The sequence below is a fragment of the Primulina huaijiensis genome, chromosome 9 (assembly GCF_012295235.1).
Source record: "Primulina huaijiensis isolate GDHJ02 chromosome 9, ASM1229523v2, whole genome shotgun sequence".
NCBI lineage: Eukaryota > Viridiplantae > Streptophyta > Magnoliopsida > Lamiales > Gesneriaceae > Primulina > Primulina huaijiensis.
In genome coordinates, this window is record NC_133314.1 from 14,820,179 (window position 1) to 14,846,122 (window position 25,944).

General features: G+C 38.6%; 1 protein-coding gene across 1 annotated transcript in view; it reads right to left on the reverse strand.

Annotated features, from left to right (window-relative positions):
• Positions 1-25,546: 25,546 nt before the first annotated feature.
• Positions 25,547-25,944, reverse strand: part of LOC140983897 (uncharacterized) — a 1,701-nt gene continuing 1,303 nt past the window's right edge. Inside the window, exon 2 of the mRNA XM_073451052.1 lies at positions 25,547-25,597. Within this exon, the coding sequence (XP_073307153.1) occupies positions 25,547-25,597 (51 nt within the window). The remainder of the gene's footprint in view (positions 25,598-25,944) is intronic.

Below are 25,944 nucleotides of genomic sequence, written 5' to 3' on the forward strand. Positions count from 1 at the left end.
GCAGGAACTGCAACGCACACGATACACTTCGGGATGCTTTTGCCCATATTTCCAAATGGATTTGGACAAAACTCAAAACATAAAAGTTTTAGTACTATGTATTAGATTTCCAATGGAATTAGTCTCATCCTATTTGGACAAATACTCAGATGATTATACCAAAAACCGTAACATGTGTCACTTTTGTATTGCGGTTAAGCATACTTTTCAAACACAAATCAAATTCTAATACAATCTTTCATTATCACCACATATATTCTCATTTCCATTGTCATGATATACATCATATATGTAATAACATGATAATTTCATGAATTATCGATAATCAACATAAGATTTACGATAATACGATACACGGTCCTTACAGAAATGAGAAGAGTAACAGTGTTGTGTCTGTCTTCGAATTGTTCTGAAATGATCTGATCTGCTTCTGAATTGTTCTGAATCATCTGTTAACTTCTGTCTGATATTTGATTTGTTTCTTTAAGTTAAAATTAATGAGATTTGAAAGTGTGTTAAAGAAATGTTTTAAAGACTATGTTCTATATGTATAATTGGATATCGATCGACCACCCACTTGCTGAGTGTTTCCCAAAACACTCACCCCTTATCAATTTCAGATAAAAATGAGGAACAACTGAATGAAGAGGAGCAGGAAGCGTTCTGGGGATTGTGATCGACAGACAAGTTTTCGGAGTTTTAGACCTTATTTCCCTTTTGTTCAGTTTCCGCAATTGCAACTCTGATGTAATTTTTATTTCTATTGACATTGTAAAGACAATGTTTAAATTATGAAAAGACTGGTTTTTGGCATTTTGATACAAGGCTTAATTGTTTTCAAGTATTTGTTAAACAATGCCGGATGTCACCGACGCTTCGGACACAGGGCGTGACATTTAAGTGGTATCAGAGCCGTCATGTTCATAATCCCGCTAGGATTTTGACAGACAAAATTTGACAAAGCAAAAGCCTAGTGTATCCCAGTCTGAGTCCAAATTTCATTTGTTCCCTAATTTTCGAACATTTCAACAATCTATCCCTTCAATCGTTCCGCAAATCCTTAGTATCGAAAACTTTCCATGACAACTTTGTTTCTATTATTTGTGCCTTTCTATGTTTTATACGATTCTGATGCTTTACCTCGATCTTTATCCTAGGAAATGGCTGCTCCACGTACGCGCGCACATGCTGCCCTTCGTATGCGTCAGCTTACCATCGATAATCAAGCTAAGGAGATAGCAACATTGAAGGCGCAACTGGCTAAGGAGAAACTGGAAAAGCAGGAGCTTAGGGAGATTAGGCACATACTAGAGACCGACGTACAGCGATTGACTCATCACTTGGACTTGGCTGAGAGCCAAATTTTACAGATACCGACTGATTCGGCTCGCATTGTACGCTTAGCCTCACTCAATAGGGATTTGCTGGAGAGAGTGGAGATAGAGCGAGGACGTGCTACTCAGGCTCGTCAGCGTCAGGAAGATTTCAGCGCCAAGAAAGAGCGGTACATCTCAAAGCTCCACGGAACTACGAACAGACTCCAAGATAAGAACAACTATTTGCACCTGGTAATAGAGAACATGGATGAAGAGGAAGAAGCACCGATGGAGGTGGCCGATGAAGACAGTGACATCGACAGCGACGGAGGAGAGATGATAGATTAGATTTATATCAAGATTATAATAACAGTATCTGGATTGTAATAAAATTGTGATTAAGAAAAGATTATGTACCGAATTATTTTTAAATGAAACTTTCTATTATCTTATTGCATATTTAAAATTGGATGAGTATACTATCAATAAAACTGTGTTTTTATCTTTATAGAAAAACAAACATGAATCTTCAAAGCATTATAAATGAACTTCAAAAACAACTTCAGGAAAAGGAGACATAAATTAAAATACTGAAAGAAAAAAATGAAAAACTTGAGAGAGACAACTACCAGCTGGATGGGAATAATGTGTGCATGATGGAGGATCTTCGTGAGGCCAGAAAGGAAGAGAAGAGACTACGCGAGGACGTTAGACATTATGCAGCTTATCATCTAGAGTCGGAACGTCAACATGAGATCACTAAGAAAGAGTTGAACAAAGCTCAGGATAGAATTTTTACGCTCCAAATCCGAGACGACAGCCTTCTCAAAACACAACGCCGTCTTGAGAAAAGAATCGAAGAACAAGAAATCGATGAGAAAGTAAACCAATCAACGATACATGAGCTTCAAGAGCAAGTGAACAACCTTGATCACCACAACACACAGTTGCAAAATAATATTGATCAGCTACATAATAACATGATCAATATGGAGGAGCTCTTGGAAGAACTCGAAGCTAACCAAGAAGAAAATCCTATTGAAGAAGAGGAAATTAATGAAGCAATAGGAGACGGTGAAGTTATAGACGAGTAGGAAGAGAAATCTGGAGTAGGCATCGATTGTATCCAGACTTATTTGATTAATCATTTGTTTTGAAACTTTTGATTGTATGAATTTCAAGATTTAATAAAATTATTTTGATTTTACATTATGGTAAATAAATTAATAAAATATATGTTTATAAGAAATGACACGCAGACCACCTCGAAATAACCGTAACCCTCGTGGCGCCAATCAAAATGAAAATCCACCACCACCACCGAGAGTGAATATCAGTCAAGAAGATATGATGGCAATAGCTACCATTGTAGCCGCCACGTTGCAAGGAATCGTGAACCCCCTTGCCAACGCTATCCAGACACCACCGGAACCACAACCGCGTGGAATTAAATACCATTATGAATCTCTGAGGCAAAATCGAGTTCCAACTTTCGATGGAAACCCAGATCCAGAAGTTAGCAATAACTGGCTTAAAAATGTGGAGACCCAACTACATTTACTTGAAGTACCTGAAGGATTGAGAGTAGAAATTGTAACACCGTTTCTAGAAGACAGAGCACGAAAGTGGTGGAAAACTGTGTCACCATCTCTAGCTGAAGTAGAAGAAATCACATGGCAAATTTTCAAGAGAGAATTTTTGAAACAATACTACCCAGCCGAATTTCGTCTGCAGAAGTTGAGTGACTTCGAAAACTTCAAACAGGCTCCGGACATGACAGTGATGGAATACACTTCACGGTTCAATGATCTGGGAACCTCTGTCCCAACAATCATGTCCGATGAAATGCTAAAAATGCATCGTTTTAAAAAGGGACTCAACAGGCGGATTCAGTCAGCTTTGGCAGTATTCAAGCCAAACAGTTTTGCGGATTTGATGGGCGCTACAATGAGCGCAGAAACGGATATCAAACGCCGCGAGGAAGAAAACAAGAACAAAAGACTGATGGTAAATCAATCTACTCAAAATGATCCCAAGTTTAAGAAGCCAAATTATTCAGGCGGGCCTTTCAAAGGAGGCTCTGGCAATACTGGCAATAGGGAAGGGAAGTGGTGCGACACCTGTAAACAGTATCATATCGGAGAATGCTATCGGAAGACAGGTGCATGTTTCAAGTGTAGACAGGTGGGTCATCGAATTAAAGAATGTCCGAAAAATAAAGGAAAAGGGACGGGACCCAAAAACCAAACGAAAACAAGACGAATTCCCGAGTGTATGCAATAAACCCGGAGGAAGCTGATAATACCAACGAAGTAGTGGCAGGTACTATCTTACTCAATGAAATGCCTGCATATATCTTGTTTGATTGCGGTTCTACGCACTCGTTTGTGTCTAGAAGATTTGCTAAAAAGCTTAAACTTGAACATGATTCTCTTAGTGAACCATTAAGAGTGGCAACACCGGAGAGTAAAATAATTGAGACACACAAAGTGTATCGAAAGTGTAAAATTGGTATCAGCAAACAAACTTTCGAAGCGGAATTGATTCAACTCAATATGGTTGAGTTTGACATCATTCTCGGAATGGACTGGTTAGCTAAAAACCATGCCATAGTGGACTGTCAAAAGAAAGAAATTAGACTTCAGACTCCGACTAAAGAGGAAGTCATATACCATGGAAAATCCAAGGAAAGGAAATCTCTGTTATCCGCCTCACAAGCCTGGAAGGCCATAAAAGGAGGAGAATAAATTTACCTGACAGTGATCAATGAGGTCAAAGAAGAAGAAGTCCCAAAGTTGGAAGATATTCCAATTGTTCAAGAATTTCCAGATGTTTCCCCGAGGAATTACCGGGAGAGATACCCGATAGAGAAGTAGAATTTGAAATCAATTTGGTCCCTAGTGCTGCACCCATTTCAAAGGCACCATACCGAATGGCTCCAGCGGAACTAAAGGAGTTAAAGGAGCAACTGCAGGAGTTACTGGACAAGAAGCAGATCCGCCCCAGTGCATCCCCGTGGGGAGCCCCAGTACTATTCGTCAAGAAGAAGGACGTGAGTATGAGGCTATGTATTGTCTATCGGGAGTTAAACAATATCACCATAAAGAATAAGTACCCACTCCCGAGAATAGACGATCTTTTTGATCAGCTAAAGGGAGCCAAAGTTTTCTCAAAACTCGATCTAAGATCTGGTTATCATCAACTGAAAGTCAAAACTGAGGTTATCCCTAAAACTGCTTTTAGGACAAGATATGGACATTTCGAATTTACAGTAATGCCTTTTGGTTTAACAAATGCTCCTGCAGCATTCATGGACATGATGAATCGAGTGTTCAAACCATACCTCGACAGGTTTGTGGTTGTTTTTCTAGATGATATCTTGGTATATTCACCAAGTGAGGAAGAACACAGAGAACATCTGCGTCTCACTTTGCAAACACTGCGAGAAAAGGAACTCTATGCCAAATTCAAGAAGTGTGAATTCTGGCTGAAAAGTGTGCCATTCCTAGGACATATAATTTCTGAATTTGGGGTGTCAGTAGACCCTAAGAAGTTAGAGGCAATCGAGGATTGGCCACAACCTAAAACATAACCGAAGTAAGAAGTTTTCTTGGTTTAGCTGGCTACTATAGAAAATTTGTGGAAGGATTTTCTTCGATAGCCTTTCCACTCACCAAACTTACTCAAAAAAATTCGAAATTCATTTGGAATGAAGCATGTGAAATAAGTTTTGAAACCTTGAAGACAAAACTTGCATCCACACCAGTACTAATTCTTCCCGAGGATGGTAAGAATTTCACTATATGTAGTGATGCGTCAAAGGGAGGATTAGGGTGTGTACTTATGCAAGAGGGTCAGGTAATTGCTTATGCCTCACGGCAACTAAAACCATATGAGCAGAATTACCCCACTCATGACTTGGAGTTAGCCGCAGTGGTATTTGCGCTTAAAATCTGGAGGCACTACCTTTATGGAGTGAAATGCGAAGTTTTTACTGATCACCAGAGCCTCAAGTACATTTTCACTCAAAAAAAATTAAATATGAGGCAAAGAAGGTGGATGGAACTTCTAAAATATTATGATTTAGTAATCAATTATCATCCGGGTAAGGCGAATAAGGTGGCAGATGCATTAAGTCGAAGAAATTTTGGAAAAGTAAGCTTATCTTCATTATCAGTGCAACCAAGACTTCAGGAAACCATCAAATTGAAACAGAGTCAAGACACCTCCATCCTTAAAATTAAAGAACAGATCCAAGAAGGAAAAGTTCCAGAATTTCAAATTGATGAGAATGGTATCCTTTGGATGAAAAGACGATTGTATGTGCCCGATATCGATGGGATTCGAGAAGAAGTAATGATTGAGTCACATAAATCAAGATTTTCAGTACATCCAGGAAGCACCAAAATGTACAGAGACCTGAAAAATAATTACTGGTGGAACGGAATGAAGAAAGACGTAGCTGTCTTTGTTTCCAAGTGTCTGATCTGTCAACAAGTCAAGGCAGAACACCAGCGGCCTGGAGGAATTCTACAACCATTGGAAATACCAATATGGAAGTGGGATAACATATCTATGGACTTTGTAGTCGGACTACCAAGATCAAGACAAGGTCACGATGGAATCTGGGTAATCATTGACAGACTCACCAAGTCTGCACATTTCTTGCCGGTGCGAATGACTTACAACCTGGATAAGCTAGCTACCTTGTATATGGACAATATAGTGAGACTACATGGAGTCTCAGTAAGTATACTGTCTGACAGAGACCCAAGATTTGTATCACGATTTTGGAAAAGTTTTCAGAAGGCCATGGGAACCAAAGTAACTCTCAGTACGGCTTATCATCCACAAATTGATGGCCAAACCGAGAGAACAATTCAAACCCTCGAGGACATGCTGAGAGCATGTGCTCTAGATTTTATTGGAAACTGGAGTGAATAGATACCCCTGATAGAATTCGCCTATAACAACAGCTATCACAGTAGCATCGAGATGGCTCCGTATGAGGCTCTGTATGGCCGAAAGTGTAGATCGCCTTTATACTGGGATGAAGTCGGAGAAAAGGTTGTTACTGGACCAGAGCTTGTTCAATTAACCGTTGAAAAAGTAGCCATAATCAAGGAAAGACTCGAGGCAGCCCAAGATAGACAAAAGAGCTGGGCAGGTTTGAAAAGAAGACCGTTGGAATTGGAGATTGGTGAAAAAGCTTATGTCAAGGTTTCTTCTATGAAAGGAGTGGTTCGGTTCAGTAAATCCGGAATGTTAAACCCGAGATACGTAGGACCGTTTGAGATATTGGAAAAGGTGGGAACCTTAGCCTATCGTCTAGCTTTGTCGCCTGATATGTCCATGATTCACAACGTTTTCCACATCTCGCAACTGAGAAAATATGTCCCAAACCCTAGTCATGTACTCAAGGTTGCACCACTGATAATTGAAGGAAATCTCAATGAAGAACTCAAATACGAAGAAATCTCTATCCGAATAGTGGACTCGAAAAACCAAGTGTTGAGGCACCGGACAATCCCATACGTCAAAGTGCAGTGGTCAAATCATACCAAAAGGGAGGCAACTTGGGAACTCGAAGAGAAAATGCGTTCACAATACCCTCATTTATTCAAAAGCTCAAGCTGATCCAAGTTTCGGGGACGAAACTTTCAATAAAGAGGGAAGGATGTGAGAACCCGAGAAATTCGATCCGAAGCAAATCATGTAAGAAATAAAAACTTAAAATTTAGCTTAATCTAAGCTCAAAAACTTTTATTCTAACTGTAAACTTGAATATGAACTTAGATTTCAGCTAACTTAACTCGAGGAAGTAGCTTCAAATCTCGGAAACTAACTCAACGGGAGGCCAAGCTGCAAGTAATCGCATCCATCAAAGAGTTGTCACTGGAGGAGTAAAACCCCAGCTCAAGGACTCGATCTTTCAGTTCAAAGCAGCTCAACCAAGCTTGTCCTAACAGGACCAAAAAGGGAGCTAAAAGATGAGCTAAGGGCTTGGACAAGTTAAAGGTGCAAGAGATGACCATTGAGTTAACCAAGGAAGAGAGCTAAGGGAAGAGCTAAGAGTTTGGACAAATTAATTATGCAAGAAATGACTCTTTAGAAAATCTAGATGACCTTTGGTGCTTGAGATGGCTTTGACCAACATTGAAGGCACTTCTTGGGGCTCAAGATTTCGGCCATGGGAGCTCAAAAGACTAAAGATTGCTCTATAAATAGCACTCAAGGGCTGAAGGAAAATCACACCTAAAAGCCTCTAAAATTTCGGCTACTGCCCTCCACAAAACCTCTCAAAATTTCGGTCTTGGCAAGGAAAAGCTTCGTGCTGTCCAAGTGCTCAAAAGTTGCGTCGAAGTGCTGCTGAATTGAAGACGTAAACCACACGAGTTTTACATCGAAGTGCTGTCAGAATTTCGGAAGGAAACTCCTTACAAAAATCTGCAAATTCGGTAAGTGTCTTTTTGCTATGTATATTCGTTTGTACTTTAAAACTTGAATATATAAGTTATGACATGAATGTATGTGTGTCTTCATTTTCGAAAAAGCATGATGTCCGTCTTTTAAAATTTCGATCTATTACGATTTTCAAATCTTTTCGATAATCTTGTTGTCAATGTCAATCAGTTAATTGAAACTGAGGAAATAAACTGAAGGACATATTGAATACTTGAGAAATAAAGAACACAAAGATTTATGGATGTTCGGAGACTTCAAATGCTCCTACGTCACCTCTTCTATTTCAAGGATATGAATTTCACTAAAAGACTTTGATTAATTACAGAAACTGTAATATCCCACTTTATTTTGGTCTTAAACACTGCCCAACTGAAACTCTTAGTATCTTTACAACTTTATTAGTATGAAACTAATATATTCGTCTAAGAACAACTGATCTAAAAAGATCAAATATAATAATAATAAGTGCTTGTGCTAGTGCTCGAAATATATCCTGAAAGCTATGAATAAATCTGATAAAGCGTGAGCTTTTTGTAAATGAGAGTGATTTGCTTTTTCTTGTTCTTTCTAACTTGATAATTGTTATTTGCTTATTCATAAAACTCAAAAACTTGAAACTAGTTCTCAACTGATTTTCTCGGCTATTTATAGGGTTTGCTCCCAACGGTAATATTGAATGCATTTAAATATCATATATCCTTTGATTTGTCATGACTAGACACGTCATCATTCTTCTGACAATCGTACACTGTGGCATTCTGATATGCGGTGCTCCCACTACAAGTTGCAGTCTGCTCTTGTACAAATTTTTGCTTGTTGGCTACACTCCTTAACTGATGACATGTAAAGCTAATTTATCAGTTGACTTACATAGCCGATTCAATGAACTGATTGTGGAACTGATGATTCAGTTCGCTACACAGCTTTTCCATGAACTGACAGTGTAACTGATAGTCTAGTTCGCTACACAGCTTCAATTAGCTCTAATCAGTTCAGTTGACTTTGATTGTTTAGCGCATTAATTATCAGTTGGGCAACTTCAGTTCAAATCATTTCAGTTACGATACGTTTAGTTGAGTTGATCCGTTCGGTAATCTTCAAACGCTCAATTTGTCAAACTCCGAAATTCTGATTCCAACAATTTCTCTCTTTTTGGTGTTTGAAAAAACTTAAAATTCAAGAATTGATAAGAACTGAACCTTGTAGATAAAATAATCTTTTTTTTTCAAATAATCTTTCACTGTATAGATTCGTACAAAGAATGAAAGAATTAAATAAAATAATGAAGGGATGTCTTCTAATTGATACTCTGCCAAATCAAAGAACAAACGAATAGAGACCGTCTTCTAACTGATCTTTATTTTTTAGCTCTTTTATCGGCTGTGAAAGGATCGGTTAAGAAGTGAAATGTGTTTAGAAGGGGAGGTTGAATAAACACTCACAGATTATGTTCGTTTTTCATAAGTTGAGTTCAGTTTAATAACAAACTGATACTTAATATCTCGTTAGTCGATGACAATCAGTTTAACTGAGAAAACAGTTGCGGAAGTAAGCTGAATGAAAGATAGAATAACTAAAATAAAAGGTAACTGGAGTGGAAAGCACGCGATTTGTTTCTGGAAGTTTGGAGAATGGAATAACTCCTACGTCACCCCTTCTATCATGAAGATAGGATTTCTACTAAAAGAATTTGATCGAATACAATGTTTGTACTGACCCACTTCAGTTTGGTCTTATCAATGCCACAACTGAAACTCTTAGTTACAACAGGCTATTTCAGTTCGTGACTGATCTTAGCACAACTTGACAATATAACAGAGATTACAATGTGCTAACAAGCTCAAAGACGGTAGCCTTGAATGCTACAGATATAACATAGTAAGAGTGAGCTTTTGATTTCAGCAGAGTAACAGCTTGAGTAAAATAGTTGTTATTGTATCTTGTTCTTCAGCTGCTCTGTTCGCCTATTTATAGGCTTTTCTTCCAACGGTAACTTGATATAATATTTGAATTTTATATCCGTTGATTGCCACGTCGATATTCTCATGACAATCGTACACTGTAGACTCTGAAATGCGGCGTTCCACTACGAGTTGCAGTCTGCTTGTACTGATGTCGGTTGAACATCCCTTTCATTTGATGACGTGTATGGCTGAGCGATCAGCTGATGAAAGAAGCTTGTCACGCCCCGTATCCGAAGCGTCGGTGACATCCAGCATTGTTTAAAAAATACTTGAAAACAATTAAACCGCGTATCAAAATGCCAAAAACCAGTCTTTTCATAATTTAAACATTGTCTTTACAATGACAATAGAAATAAAAATTACATCAGAGTTGCAATTGCGGAAACTGAACAAAAGAGAAATAAAGTCTGAAATTCCGAAAACTTGTCTGTCGATCACCATCCCTAGAACGCTTCCTGCTCCTCTTCATTCAGTTGTTCCTCATCTTTATCTGTAATTTGTAAGGGGTGAGTGTTTTGGGAAACACTCAGCAAGTGGGGGGTCGATCGATTCCAAAGATACATATAGAACTTAATTCTTTAAAAATTTTCTTTAACATACTTTCAAAACTTAATATTCTTAATTTGACAAGACGGAAACGAATCGAATGAAAGACGGAACTTATCAAACCAAATAGAAACAATTCAGATCATTTCAGAACAATCATAACACTGTTACTCATAGACATGTCAAAACGGGCGGGGCGAGGCGGGCCAGCCCGCCATTTCGGCGGGCCTCTAATGGTCAACCCAGCCCAACCCATCTTGGGCCGCGGGTTAGGCGAATTTTAAACCAAACATGAAGATCGAGACATGGAAGAGAACATAAAGTCGAAGAAAGAGACGGTTGTAAATTTTAAAAAATATTATGTCTTCAACAATACACATAATTAAAAAATATCATGTCTTCAACAATACACATAGTCCACAAAATTTCACTGCAACTCGTCGGACTTTAAATAAAACCGCTCTTGGGTTCACAAACAACTGTTATGGCATAAAAAAATTATTTTAAGATTCATGAATAAAATTTACAGGAATTTCTTCCCTTTTGTTTTCTTTTTGTATATTTGTAAATTTCTCTCTTTTTATTTTCTTTATATATATTTATTCTAAGAGTAAATTATCAATATATTTGTTCTAATACATGGAGGCAAATGAAACTTATTCCAATTTTTATGTAAAACTTAAAAATATAAAATTTTATCCTAATTTGGCGGGCTGGGGCTCAACCCGTCTTGACCCGCAACCCAAACAGGCTCAACCCATTTGGCCCGTCTCCAAACGGGCTACTATTTTCTCAACCCAACCCGTTCAATTTTTATAGCGGGGCTGGCCGGCCCGACGGACCTAACCCAATTTAACAAGTCTAGTTACTCATCTCATTTCCATGATCAAATTGTTCCCAATATGTTAGTCCTCTAAGGAGTGAGGCCAGAACTCGGTTTTATAACCACCGGTGGGGGCCAGACAGAAATGGTTTTATACCCACCATTGGGGGCCAAACAGAAATGGTTTTTATACCCACCATTGGGGGCCAGACAGAATCACAATTCTCGTCCCATTTCAAATTGAATTGTAACAGTGTAAACAGAATTCAGAAGTAACAGACAGAACTTTTCAGATTTTCAGATTTCAGAGTTTTCATACGGATACAGCGGAATCAAAGGAATTCGAAGCATAGAAGAAACACATAATCGATCGTAATTTTAAACAAAAGAGATAGCCATTTTCGAAAATAAGGACACACATATATGCATGTCACATTATTTATATCAAAGTTTAAAAATACAACAAAATATGTAACAAAAGCCCACTTACAGTAGTTTTTCGAAGGTAGGTTCGAAATTTGCAAACTTTGACACGAAATTTCCTTTCGAAAATTTGGCAGCACTTCGACGTAATCTCAACAAATACTTTCTTCAATTCGGCAGCACCTCGACGTAGAACTCTAGCACTTGACTGCACGGAACCTTCTTCCTTCTTCCTTGCTAGCCTTGGCCGAAATTTTGGAGAGTTTGGTGGAGGGTTGAGGGCCGAAATTTTTTAGGCTTTTTGGAGTGTTTTTCTCTCAACCTTGATGTCTTATTTATAGTTGCAAGAGAGACCTTCCTCCTACCCCATTTGGCCGATTTCTTGAGGGCTAAGATTTGCCATTATTTCATTGAAAAGTTTCATGCATTCAAGTCCAAGGTTAGCCTTAATTGTGGTTCAAAATTCCATGCAAGCTTCAAGAGTCACTTTGGTTTCCTATAGAGTCATTTCTTGCATCATTAATGTGTCTTAACCTTTAGCTCATCCTTTAGCTTCTTCCTTGGTTATTTCAAAGGTTACTTCTTGCATAATAAGTTTGTCCAATTCTTTGGCTCATCTTTTAGCTTTCTTTTTGGTCTCGTTAGGACAAGCTTTGTTGAGCTGCTTTGAGCTGACAGATCAAGTCCTTGAGCTGGGGTTTTACTCCTCCCGGTGATAACACTTCAATGGATGCGGTTATTTGCAGCTCGGCTTCATGTTGAGTTAATCTCCGAGCTTTGAAGCTACTTCCTCGAGTTATGTTAGCTAAAAATCTAAGTTCATATTTAAGTCTATAGTTAGAATGAAGTTTTTGAGCTTAGATTAAGCTAAATTTTAAGTTTATATTTCTTACATTATTTGCTTCGGATCAAAATTTCCGGGTTCTCACAAAGCTGATAAGCTTGTGATGAGTGAATCAACTGATCAGTTTCCAACTGATCAGTCAGCTGTCTTCAGAAATCCAGTTAGGTTCAACTGATCAGTCAGTTAACTTCAAAAGTTCAGTTCAGCTGGATTCGGTTGCGTTGATAACTCACGTGATACTTCAGTTAGGCAAGTTGTTTAATACGAATACTTGATCAGTTCGTCCAATAGATAAATGGTTTGTCAAACAGCCGAAATTAAGTTTCCAACAATTTCCCCCTTTTTGGTGTTTGACAACACTAAGCGAATGATAAATGATCAGTTAAGTTTATAAACCTCCTTCAAATCGGTTGTAGATAAAATAATAACTGTCGTGTACAAATTCATACAATGAAAGAATGAAATAATCTGTATAAATAATTCCATGTACAAATAAATCCGTTAAATCCGTCAACTGATTTTGACTGTATCTTAGGTCTCTATTCCCCCTTTTTGTCAAACGCATCCATTCTGATAGATAATCTTTTAACATCAGTTGATAGTACTTTAACAGAAGTGGTTACATCTGAGACTGCATTCAGCATAGTGGTTTGCATCAAGTCTATCTTTCTGGAAACAGATGTCTCCACAAAGACAACTCTCTTGCTGATTACAACTTGGGTGACAGAGAGACTTTCAACTAAGCCTCTATTCTTTCTAATATCTTCTATTGCCAGGGTAAGAGAGGTCACGGTAGCATTAACTGCCTTCAGCTTGTCTGAGTTGAATACCTCTGCATGTTCCAGTTTTAGAGTATGAGCGAGTTGAGTTCGCTGAATCTGGGAAACGGCAGTAAGTATTTTGTGCATATTATTCTGAATGTCTTGAATTTCTTCAAGAACTGCTTCAAGATCACCAGACGACTGAGGAGGTAGATGTCCAGAAGTTCCAGGTTCTTGTTCTTTGGAGACTTGATCAAAGACCACCAATGTCCTGTCAGATACAACTGTCTCGGCCATAGTGTGTTTTGGAACAACTGATTCAGTAACCTCTTCTTGCGCTGGAGGAGGAGAAGAAGGATCCTGAGTAGCAACTGAAATGTCCTGATGTAGAGGTAAATCTGTGAGACCTTCAGTTGGAGGATCATCAACTGGTGCTTCTGCTTGAGAATCAGCTGAAATTTGGGCTGGCTCGTTAGTTGGAATATTTTCAAAATTGAGCAACTGAGCCTCCACATTTTCAGCGATTTCTTTATCTGTGGACTGAGCTAGCACATTAGTTGGATCATCCTGCTGAACGGGCTCTTCAGTTAAGATAGGAGCCTCTATAATTGCTTGATCAGTCGAGTGATCAACTGATTCAGAAATGAGCTCCTCTGGTTGAGATTCCTGTACTACTGACTGAATAATTTCATCAATATTTGCAAGTGTTAAGTCAGCTTCTGAGTACAATGGTGGATCAGCAACAGAGGGTTCAGGCACATCTTGAGCTTGCTCTTTATTCGGTGATGAGGGTTCTTCCTCTTCTTCTGAAGACCCTCCATGAATAACTAATTCCTGATCTTGTTCCCAAAATCATATCTGTACATGCAGGGAAGTAAGATCTGAATCCAACTGAGTAAGCATAGCTCGATCATTGTAAGCAGTTGGATTCGTCGGAATGTAGTTGGCTTTCAACTTTTCAACTAGTTGAGCCAACTTCTTGGCTCTCATCAAATCAAAGAAATAATTTTTTCTTTCCAAAGCCTGCACAATAGTAGCAGCTTTGACTATCCTCAAAACGATGGCTTCCAACCTGATAAACTTCTTCAGCTGAGACTTCTTCTTCAATTGTTTGGCAAATGTGTGAGTTCAGTATGTGATCCAAGCCTCATGAGTTTTCAGTTTGGATGCTGCAAAAGCATTGACCTGTTCCCAAATTAGGTCAATATGGGTATGGATTGCATTTGTTGGCCTGGACTCTTCAATCATCTTGCCCTTGCCTTTCTCATCAGAAAGAATGTGTGGAATGTTTAGACTCGAACGAGTCGTTTCCACCAGTTCTCGAATAGTGATCCCTTTAGGTCGAGCCTAAGCAAAAATGGTAGGGCGATTGACAGTTTACAGAGAAGATACGACCCTGACAGACTCCTTTTCACCTGCTGAGGTGATAACCTTCTTGGATGGATCAGTTGATTGAGGCAACTGATCTCTTGCTGACACTTCAGCTGGAATGGCTTTTAGAGGAATAGCCTGAATAGGCTGTTGAGCGTTGGAAGGTTTCAGCCTTTCAATTTGAGTAGCTTCCAGCGAAACTATTTGCTTGGTTTTCTGAGTTCTGGGCTTTTTGGTAACTTTGGGAGATGGAGTTTTCTCCGATTCTTATTCACTGACAATCAGCTTCCTCTTGGAGGTCTTCAGCTGTGCCAGAGTTTTTGCCCTTTTCACAGACTTGGGAGCAGCAGCCTGCTGTGCTCCAATCTCTCTTTTGATCTTGACGAATTGATCAGGAGTTAGATCCAGTTTGGCTTTGGGCGGCAGAATATTCTTAGCATTGAAAACTTTGAATTTGGATAATCTTTCAGAATCATCAGCCACCAACCCTTTGATTTTCAGCAAATAGCTCAACTGAACAGCAAATATTTTGGACTGTTTGGTGGATTAAAGCATGTTTTTCAATATGTTGAAGGTGAGTTGCCTCCAGTTGAATCTTCGTCCTGTCATGATAATGGTAAGGGCTTGAAATTTCTCCAAGGTAAGGGCAACAAAGGATCCTGCCTTTGCCAATATCCCCTTGGTTAAAATGTCAGCCAACAACTGAACCTCATGTTTTAGTTCCTTCTTTGGATCGGAAAATTTGATTTTCCGTCTATCAGCGGAGAGTTGTGTCTGCATCTCTTCAATATCTGATGCTTTAACATCAGTAAGGTGTGCCAATCCATCAGACGTCAACAAGAATATCTCACCAAAGTAGTCTTCAGATATGGTCAACAACTGACCATTGACAGTAGATGGGGTGCTTCCATCCTGATTGATAAATCCACTGGAGTAGAAATCGAAAAGCTCATTTGGATAGATCTCTTGGGAAGATTGTCCCAAGAATGTTCGGAGTCCAGCTGATTGAAGCTTCTGAAGTACATCCTTGACCTCGGCTTCTTTAATAGATAGGACTGAATCAAAATTGTTTGCCATAGCATTCAACATATGCGCTGAAATCTGGTTTGCCATTTGAGCTGAATGATTTTCTGCGAAAAAGAAGGCTTGAATTTGCTTTTGCTCTGAGAAATTTGGATAAGCGTAGTAAGAAGAACTGAAATGGAGCGGGAAAAGTACTTTTGTACGCGACTGTTCGTATTATTGGACACGTGTCAGTCCATGAAAATTTTGCAATAAAAATGTGTGTTTGTGTGTAGTAAATATGTGGATTATATGAGTCCACGATTCAACTTGTCATTTGCTGAAAGATAGCATTTAATGCTTGATAGATAGTCACGTCACTTAATTTGGAATAAAAAAATGGTTAATTGGTTAACGTATGTGAGAAGATTAGTGGAATATCCGACTGAACGATCAGTTGTAAAACTGTGTTCTTTCAGCTGAAGATTTACTAACTTTTGTGTTCTCAGTTAACCTCTTAAAACCAATATTCCCCCTTAATAAATGCATATAAATATTAAGCGAACTTAAGCAAGATTAATTAAATAAAATCTTATGCTTGGAAGATTAATCGTCTGCTGCAGTGACTGAGCCCTTTCATCTTCCTTGACCCTGCGCTATAAATAGAAATGTCTCAGTTAGTATCAAACATATCAGTTACGAATATTCAGCAGATAAAATGGCAAGTGCAAGTAGCTCACGGCTTCCAGATATTGCTGAAGAGTTTATGAACACTGCTCAGGAGAAACGTAAAGTTGATATAAAAGATGAGGTTTTTCATAAAATTCTTCGCTATTGGGAGGAGCTGCAAGGACTCCAGTTCCTCTATGAATGTGGAGAGGCGAACACTCCTAGAGTGTTGGCAAAACTGGAAAAGTATAGAGAGCGTTTGCACGTAGCCGAGACGGTGAACCTCTTTGAGGATGGTTATCTCTACCAGCTGATACTCTACAAGGAGAGGACTATTCTGGAGCGAATAGCTGTTTTTGATAGTTTTCTTAAGATTGCAACTGGCGAAATATCCGGTTGGATGAAAAATGGAGGGCTTTTGTTGAAGAAGAATATTTTGGTGTAATCCGCAACAATTTCTTGAAATAAAAACTCATTTTTTTTTAGCGTTGTCTTTTATTTTTCTGCAATAGTTAATCTCATTAGATGAAAAAATAGGTGACTAACTGAATCATAATAACAAACTGACAAGCTAACATCAGTTAAGAATTAGATAAATAGCACAAATATATCACCAACTGAGATATAATCATGGAGAACTAATTAAGATAATTCTATTAAACCAAGTATGTTGCGAAAGTAAGAAAACTTAGTCTCGGGTAGTGGTTTGGTGAAGATATCAGCTGCTTGCTGCTCAGTTGAGACGTATTCCAATCTGATGTCCTTCTTCAGGGCATGATTTCTGATGAAGTGGTGCCTGACATCGATGTGCTTTCCTTGAGTGGAGAACTGGGTTATACGTGATAGCAATTGTGCTTGTATTATCACAAAATATAGGCGATTCCTTGGCGATAACTCCATAGTCTTTCAGTTGTTGCTGAATCCAGAGCAGTTGAGCGCAACAACTTCCAGCAGCAAGATATTCTGCTTCAGTCGTGGAAGTAGCTATGGATGTTTGCTGCTTGCTGAACCAAGAGATCAGTCTGTCTCCTAGAAACTGACATGATCCACTTGTACTTTTTCGATCAAGCTTACATCCTGCATAATCTGCATCTGAATATCCAACTAAATTGAAAGATGAGTCTTTAGAATACCACAGCTCAACATTTTGTGTGCCCTTAAGGTATTTTAAAATCCTTTTGGCGGCTGAGAAATGTGATTGCTTAGGTTTTGCTTGAAATCGAGCACACATGCATACAGCAAATACAATATCAGGACGACTAACAGTTAGGTACAATAATGAACCTATTAAACCTCTGTATAATGTCGCCTCAACTGATATTCCCCCTTGATCATTGTCTAGTTTGACTGATGAACTCATATGAGTGCTTGTTGCTGAGCATGATTCCATGCCAAATTTCGTAAGCAGTTCCTTCGTATATTTGGTCTGACTGATAAAGATACCAGTTTCCAGTTGCTTCACTTGCAGTCCAAAGAAAAATGTCAGTTCACCCATCATGCTCATTTCGAATTTGTCCTGCATCAACTTAGCAAACTTCTCGCATAATTTGGGGTTAGTTGACCCAAATATAATATCATCAACGTAAATTTGAACAAGTAGAATATGATCATTCTTAGAGAATTTTAACAAGATCTTATCAACTGATCCAACTGAAAAATCATGATCAGTTAGGAATTTTGAAAGCGTTTCATACCAAGCTCTTGGAGCTTGTTTCAGACCATATAAGGCTTTGTTCAAATGGTAGACATGATCAGGAAAAGTATGGTTGATGATACCTGGAGGTTGCTCTACATAGACTTATTCCTGCAGTTGACCGTTTAAAAATGCGCTCTTCACATCCATCTCGTAGACTTTGAAGTTCTTGAATGAAGCATAGGCAAGGAATATTCAGATGGCTTCCAGTCTTGCAACTGGGGCATGTGTTTCATCATAGTCAATTCCTTCTTCCTGCATATATCCTTGTGCTAACAGTCTCGCCTTGTTGCGCACAACTGAACCATCTTCGTTCAGTTTGTTCCTGTATATCCATTTTGTACCTATAACAGTTTTTGAAAGTGGTCTTGGAACTAAGTTCCAGACATTGCTATGGGTAAACTGATTAAGTTCCTCTTGCATTGCATTTATCCAGTTTGGATCAGCAAGAGCCTCCTCAGTTTTCTTTGGTTCCAATTGTGATACGAAAGCTGAATGAATAAATAAATTAAGCATCTGATTTCTTGTTCTTACCAGATCATATGGATTACCTATCACCAATTCTGGAGGATGTGATTTCTTCCATCTGAGTTCAGTGTTTGTTGTATCCAAGTTGGTAACTGCTTCTGTATCAGTTGGAGCTTCATCAGTTGGCAGTTGAATATTCTCAATAGGCTTCTCCAACTGAACATCAGGAATAACTTCCTGTTCAACTGGTTGTTCTAGTACTTCTGGTTCTGGTGTTTGGAGGTTGTTTTGATTGATATGATTATCTTCTTCATCTTCATCCTCCAAACTGATCTCTGTAAGTCTATCAATTAGCTCAACTGGATCAGTTGGCTTATCAGTTAGAGCGTTTTCCTCAAAAACAACATGGATAGATTCTTCAACATTCAAAGAATTTTTATTGAAAACTCTATATGCTTTGCTAACTGAAGAATATCCAAGAAATATTCCCTTTGCAGATTTTGTATCAAAGGTTTTTAAAAGATTTTTACCATTATCGAGAATAAAACATCTGCAGCCGAATATTTTAAAGTAGGAGACCACACTTTTTCTTCCATGCCAGATCTCATATGACGTTTTCATATGATTCTTATCAATCATCGATCTGTTCTGAGTATAACACTCAGTGTTTACTGCCTCTGCCCACAACCTTTGAGAAATGCCCGAATCAGCAAGCATTGTTCTAGCAGCTTCTTTAAGAGTCCGGTTTCTCCTTTCAGCTACACCATTCTGCTGAGGAGTTCTAGCTGCTGAGAGCTCATGCTTAATTCCATCATTTTCTAAAAAATTTGAAAGAGTTTGATTGATGAATTCAGTTCCTCGATTAGATCTGATTCGACCAATTCCAAATGATTTTTCATTTAATAATCTTTTGAAAAGATTTATCAGTTGTGCAGCAGTTTGGTCTTTGGATTTGAGAAAAATAACCCAAGTGAATCTTGAAAAATCATCCACAATCACCAAGGTATATTTCATTCCCCCTAAGCTCATGATTGGTATTGGACCAAAAAGATTCATATGTATTAGTTCTAAGCATCGGAAAGAAGATTTACGGCCCTTGTTTTTAAAAGAAGATTTTACTTGTTTACTAAACTAACATGCTGAACAAATTTTATCTTTGAAAAAGTTCATTTTGGGCAAACCAGTTACAAGATCGTGGTTCCTCAGATATGCAATGGATTTAAAGTTTAGGTGGCTCAATCTCTTATGCCACAACCAATTTTTAGAAATTTTTGAAGCAATGAAACATACTGGTGCATAAGGTTGATCATTCCAACTAACTTTGTAAGTGTTTCCACACCGTTTGCCAGTTAGAATAACCTCAACAGTTGAGTCTTTGACTGAACAAGAGTATTTGTCAAACTGAACTGAGAATCTGTTATCGCATAACTGACTGATGTTAATCAGATTATACTTGAGATTCATAACTAATAAAACATCATTAATGGTAAAGCTACCATGGATAAGCTTAACCTTACCCACAATTTTACCTTTGGAATTATCTCCAAAACTGATGTTTGGTCCAGTGTACTTGATCAGTTGAGATAACATATCTGCATTTCCCGTCAAGTGTCGTGAGCATCCACTATCCAAGTACCAAATTGATTCCTTAATTGTACCTGTTACCTGCAGCCACATACAAGATATAATTTTTGGTACCCTTTTCTATTTGGGTCCTAAGCTAATTAGTCCTTTAGGAACCCAGACTTGGATTAGTCTGACTGACTTTCCAGTTGCTGTATTCCAGATGGTCTTTCTCGATTTGTGTGTGTTTGGTGTGTAGAGTGCAGATGATACAACATGTGATTTAGCTTTGTTCGACTGATTGTTCAGCCGATATCTTTTCTGAACCGGCTTGTTGTTATGGTAATTGGAGTAGCCATTTGAATATTTTCTGCTGAATCTTTTTGATGACTTACAACGTGAGTCAGTTAAAACTTTTGGGCTATAACCAATACCATATCTTCTAGCTTTGTTCGTACTTTCAGTAGGCTGTTCAACCAGTTTACTTGGCTCAGCTTGTTCTTGTACCATAACTGATTTGAAAAAGTGAATGTAATTCCCTTTATCCATATTCAGTCTTGGTCGAGTATCATTGGGAATCATTTCATCTTGGGTGCTGAACCCTAAACCAGTTTTATCAGTAACTGATATCTGTGAGTTCTGTATTTCAGTTAATGCAACAGATGATTTGTTCCAAGCCTGTATGAGCTTAGTTTGCTTTGAATTCTCAAGCGTCAACTTTTGAATCATTGATTGATTACTGCTCTTTTCAGCATTGAGCTCAGCAATCTCTCTTTTCAGACTCAACACATCAACTGATTCATCAGTTTTAGTTTTATTGTCTATGAGATCAGTTTGCTTTGCTCTAGCCTTTTCAAACGATAAGGCAAGCTTATGATACTCATTAACCATGTCATGAAGATTTGAAATAAGTTCTTCTCTAGTGAAATCAGTTGAGCTGAAATCAAATACCTGTTGACTGTTTGACTCCTCTTCTGTATCACCAGCCATTAGACACTTCACTTCCTCTTCAGCATCACTGGAACTGCATGAGGTTTCTAATTCTGACTCCTCGCTGTCAGTTTCTGCCCATTTAGATTTACTTTCTTCAGCTAAGAGTACCTCATGCTTCTTCCTGGAAAACTTCTTATCATCCTTGGATCTCTTTCTATGCTCATATGACTTCTTTCTTCTTTCAGTCAAGCCCTGACTGTCCTTCTTGGGTTTGGGATAGTCAGCAATGAAGTGACCGGGTTTGTCACTGTTGTAGCAGCCATTTGATTCTTCTTTAGAATTATTTCTCTGATAATTTTTCTGGCAGTTCCCTTGATTTCTTCTCATAAATCTTCCGAATTTTTTAATGAACAATGACATAGCATCATTGCTCAATTGATCAGCAGACTTCTCGACTGAACCAGTTGGTTCTGTTCTGACAGCAGCTAATGCAGTTGTGACTGCTGGAGTAGAAGGCTCTCCTTCTCGAGTTCTTAGCTCAAACTCATAGGCTTTCAGATCAGCGAATAGATCATGAAGCTCAACTCTGTTTAGATACTTGGATTCCCTCACTGCCATGGTCTTTACGTCCCACTCCTTGGGAAGACCTCTGATTACTTTGAATGCAACTTCTTTGTTGGTATATACTTTCCAAGTGCATTGAGTTCATTGATGATGCAGCTGACTCTCTCATCATACTCATGCATCGATTCTCCAGTTCTCATCTTGATGTTGTCAAACTTCTGCACAGCAACAGAAAGTTTATTCTTTTTGGTTTGTTCTTTTCCTTCACACAGCTGGATCAACTTTTCCCAAATCTCCTTAGCTGTCTTACACATCTTGATCTTGCGGAAGGTTACTTTGTCCAGTGTCTTGTACAGTATATCCTTTGCCACATTATCCTGATTTGCTTTTCTTTTGTCTTCTGTTGTCCATTCATCTCTGGGCTTTTCAATACGGTGAGGTGCCCCTTCAGTAATAGCCATTGCTATATTGGCTTTCAAAATCTTCATCGGTCCGTCAGTGATAACGTACCACATGTCATCATCTTGTGCAGCTAAGTGAGCCTGCATTCTTATTTTCCAGTCATAAAAGTCATCTCTGGAAAACATAGGGATCTTGTTGAAGGAAGACATAATGATCAGTTTGAAAGTGTAGATATTCTGAGACGAGATATAACCGCTCTGATACCACTTGAAAGGATCGGTTAAGAAGTGAAATGTGTTTAGAAGGGGGGGTTGAATAAACACTCACAGATTATGTTCGTTTTTTGTAAATTGAGTTCAGTTTAATAACAAACTGATACTTCATATCTCGTTAGTCGATGACAATCAGTTCAACTGAGAAAACAGTTGCGGAAGTAAACTGAATGAAAGATAGAATAACTAAAATAAAAAGTAAATGAAGTGAAAAGCACGCGATTTGTTTCTGAATGTTCGGAGAATGGAATAACTCCTACGTCACCCCTTCTATCACGAAGATAGGATTTCTACTTAAAGACTTTGATTGAATACAATGTTTGTACTGACCCACTTCAGTTTGGTCTTATCAATGCCACAACTGAAACTCTTAGTTACAACAGGCTATTTCAGTTCGTGACTGATCTTAACACAACTTAACAATATAACAGAGATTACAGTGTGCTAACAAGCTCAAAGACGGTAGCCTTGAATGCTACAGATAGGACTAAGTAAGAGTGAGCTTTTGATTTCAGCAGAGTAACAGCTTGAGTAAAATAGTTGTTCTTGTATCTTGTTCTTCAGCTGCTCTGTTCACCTATTTATAGTCTTCTCTTCCAATGGTAACTTGATATAATATTTGAATTTTATATCCGTTATTGCCACGTCGATATTCTCCTGACAATCGTACACTGTAGACTCTGAAATGCGGCGTTCCACTACGAGTTGCAGTCTGCTTGTACTGATGTCGGTTGAACATCCCTTTCATTTGATGACGTGTATGGCTGAGCGATCAGCTGATGAAAGAAGCTGATAAGTTTTTGCTGAGTGAATCAACTGATCAGTTTCCAACTGATTAGTTAGCTGTCTTCAGAAATCCAGCTAGGTTCAACTGATCTGTTTCCAACTGATCAGTCAGTTAACTTCGAAGGTTCAGTTCAGCTGGATTCGGTTGCCTTGATAACTCACGTGATACTTCAGTTAGGCAAGTTGTTTAATACGAATACTTGATCAGTTCGTCCAATAGATAAATGGTTTGTCAAACAGCCAAAATTAAGTTTCCAACAAGCTGGTTCTTGATTAGTTGGTTGACTTGGTCTCTTCTTGGATTGTTGTTGCTGCTGGTCTTCTTCCTCTTTTTTTTTTGTCAACATCACCAACTTTATTGGATAGAACACGGACTTGTGAAGTGACTTGAGATATAGCATTTAGCATTTGTTCCTGAATCAAATCCATTCTCTTTGTCATGCTTGTTTGTATGAAATCAATCCGATTGATAAGCATGTCTTGAGTTTGGAAAAGAGCTGGTACTGTCACTCTGTCCTTCTTCAACTGATCTACTTGGAGAAATAAGGAAGTAATATCTTTAGTGACCTGCTGGAGGCTCTTCATAGTACTACTTCCTTTGTAGAATCAATCTTCAATGTATGCAGTAGTTGGGTTGACTTCATATCAGAAACAATTGAAATTTAGATTGTGCAAACCGAACTGGATTTCTTCAAGCATAATATCAGCATCCATAGGTATTTGAGGAGACAGGGCTTCAGGTGTAGCTGGAGCTTTGCCCTTGTCTTCGTCACTGAAAATTACCATGGCCGTATGTTGTAATTCAATCTCAGTTTCAGCTAGTTCAGCAATTGTTTCTTCAACTGGTTCCTGATGATTGTCTTGAGCAGAGGTAGAATGCTGATCAGCAGTGGAGCTAGTTGACTCTTCAGTTGGCACTTGCACATTTTTTATTTGGTCTGAGTGCAACTGAGCCATTTCATCTTGAATCTGTTGTTCAGTCGTGGCAGCCGACTGAACTGGTTCTTCAGCTTCATGTATCACAGCCTTTGAGGCTGGTTGTTCTGTTGTGCTATGGTCTTCAGCTGATTGATCGGTTATAAGATTCAGCTGGATGTCTGTGGTAACTGATTGTATCACTTCGTCGACATTTGCCAGTGACAACTCAGCATCTGTATACAGCTAAAGACTAACTGGAGGACCGGAGAAGTAGGAGGAGATGATGGTTGAGCATCCTGAGAAGTAGGAACAATTACTTGCTCGTTAGTTTGTTCAGAAACTGGTTCCTTGGATGGCTCTGTTTGAGCTCCAGCAGTCTGACTTGCTCCACCGATGTTGGGCTTTGAGAATCAACTGGTATGTACAGTTGTTGATCTAATTCCCAAACTTTGATCCTCATTTGCAATGATAATTGATCAGAGTCCAACTGCTGAAAAATTGCTCTGTAATGGTAGGCAGTTGGTCTGATCGGATCATAATTCAGTCTTTGCTGAGCTGCTACTTCAGCTAGCTTTTTCACGCGCATCAGATCGAAAAAATAAGTTCTCCTCTCCAGTGCTTGAGCAATTGTGACAGCTTTAACTATCCTCAGGACTATTGTTTCCAAGGCGATGAAATTATTCAAAATCGATGTCTTCTTCAAACGCCTGGCAAACACTTCAGTCCCAAATCTAATCCATTCATCATAAATTTTCAACTTCGATTCAGAAAACTCATTTATTTCATTCCAAATAAGATCTATGTGAGTTTGACTCGGGTTGGGAGGTCCCGACTCTTCAATAAACTTGCCCTTACCTTTTGGATCAGTTAGGGCGTTGGAGATGGAGTTCTCTCCGATTCAGTTTCGCTGACAATCAATTTATTTTTTATTGTCTTTGTCTTTGCCATGTCTTTTGTTTTGGCTTTCTTGACTGATTTGGGAGCTGCTATCGTCCCAATCTCCTTCTTGACCTTGACAAACCACTCAGAAGAGATGTCCAGTTTTGGCTTGGGTTGCTGAACATTCTCGGCATTGAAGACCTTGAATTTTGATAACTTCTCAGCTGAGTCATCCACTAAGCCAGATTTCCTCAGCAGTTAGCTGCGTGGCACAACAAAACCATTGGACTGTTTGGAAGACTGAACCATATTTTTCAGGATGTTGAAGATAATGGTCAACTAGTTCAGTCTTTTGCTATTAATGATGGCTGTCATAACCTGAAACTTCTCAAGAGTGAGGGCAGCAAATGATCCTGCCTTGGCAAGAACACCCTTGGTGACTATGTCAGCCAGCAGCTGTATTTCTAGCTTCAGTTCCTTCTTGGGATCAGATACCTTGATCTTCTTCCCATTAACAGACAGCAGAGTCTGAATTTCTTCAATATCAGCAATTTTTATCTCAGAGAAATGAGATAAACCGTTAGATGGTAGTTGGAAGAAGGTGCTGAAGGAATCCTCATCCATGGTCAGCATCTGGTTGTTGACGGTTGATATGATTTTGCCATCCTCAGAGATAGTGTTGCTGGCATAGATTTCTTGAAGTTCCTTGGGGTAAATTGCCTGGTTTGTCAGCCTAAGAAATTTCTTCAGACCAGCAGCTTCGAGTTTTTGAAAGACATTCCGAACAGCTTCATCTGTCACCGATAGGACATATTCAAAGTCGATAACCATAGCGTTGAGAATGAAAGCTGGTGTTTGACTTGCCATTTGCTCGAGTTGAATTTCTACAAAGAAAAATGCTCTGAAAGTTTAAGTGCTCTGAGTAAATAGAAAATCTGAGAAAATGAAATGACGTGAAGAAAAACTGAATAAGGGCGGCACAATTACTTATGTTTGTGACTGATCAAATTTTTGGACACTTGTCTGTCCAAGATTAATTTGAATAAAGAAAACGTGTGTACGTGATGTGTAAGTGTAAATAAGTTGATTGGACTACGTGGGGCCACGTTGTCAATCACGATACAAGGAAATTAATGACGTAATTTTGACAAGAACAACATTTAATGTGGAATTTTATCGATAATTTGTCAACCTACATGATAAGATCAGTTAGATCAATAATTGAGTGATCAGTTGAAGAATTAATCAGATAACACACAATTTATGGCCAGTAAACTGCAGT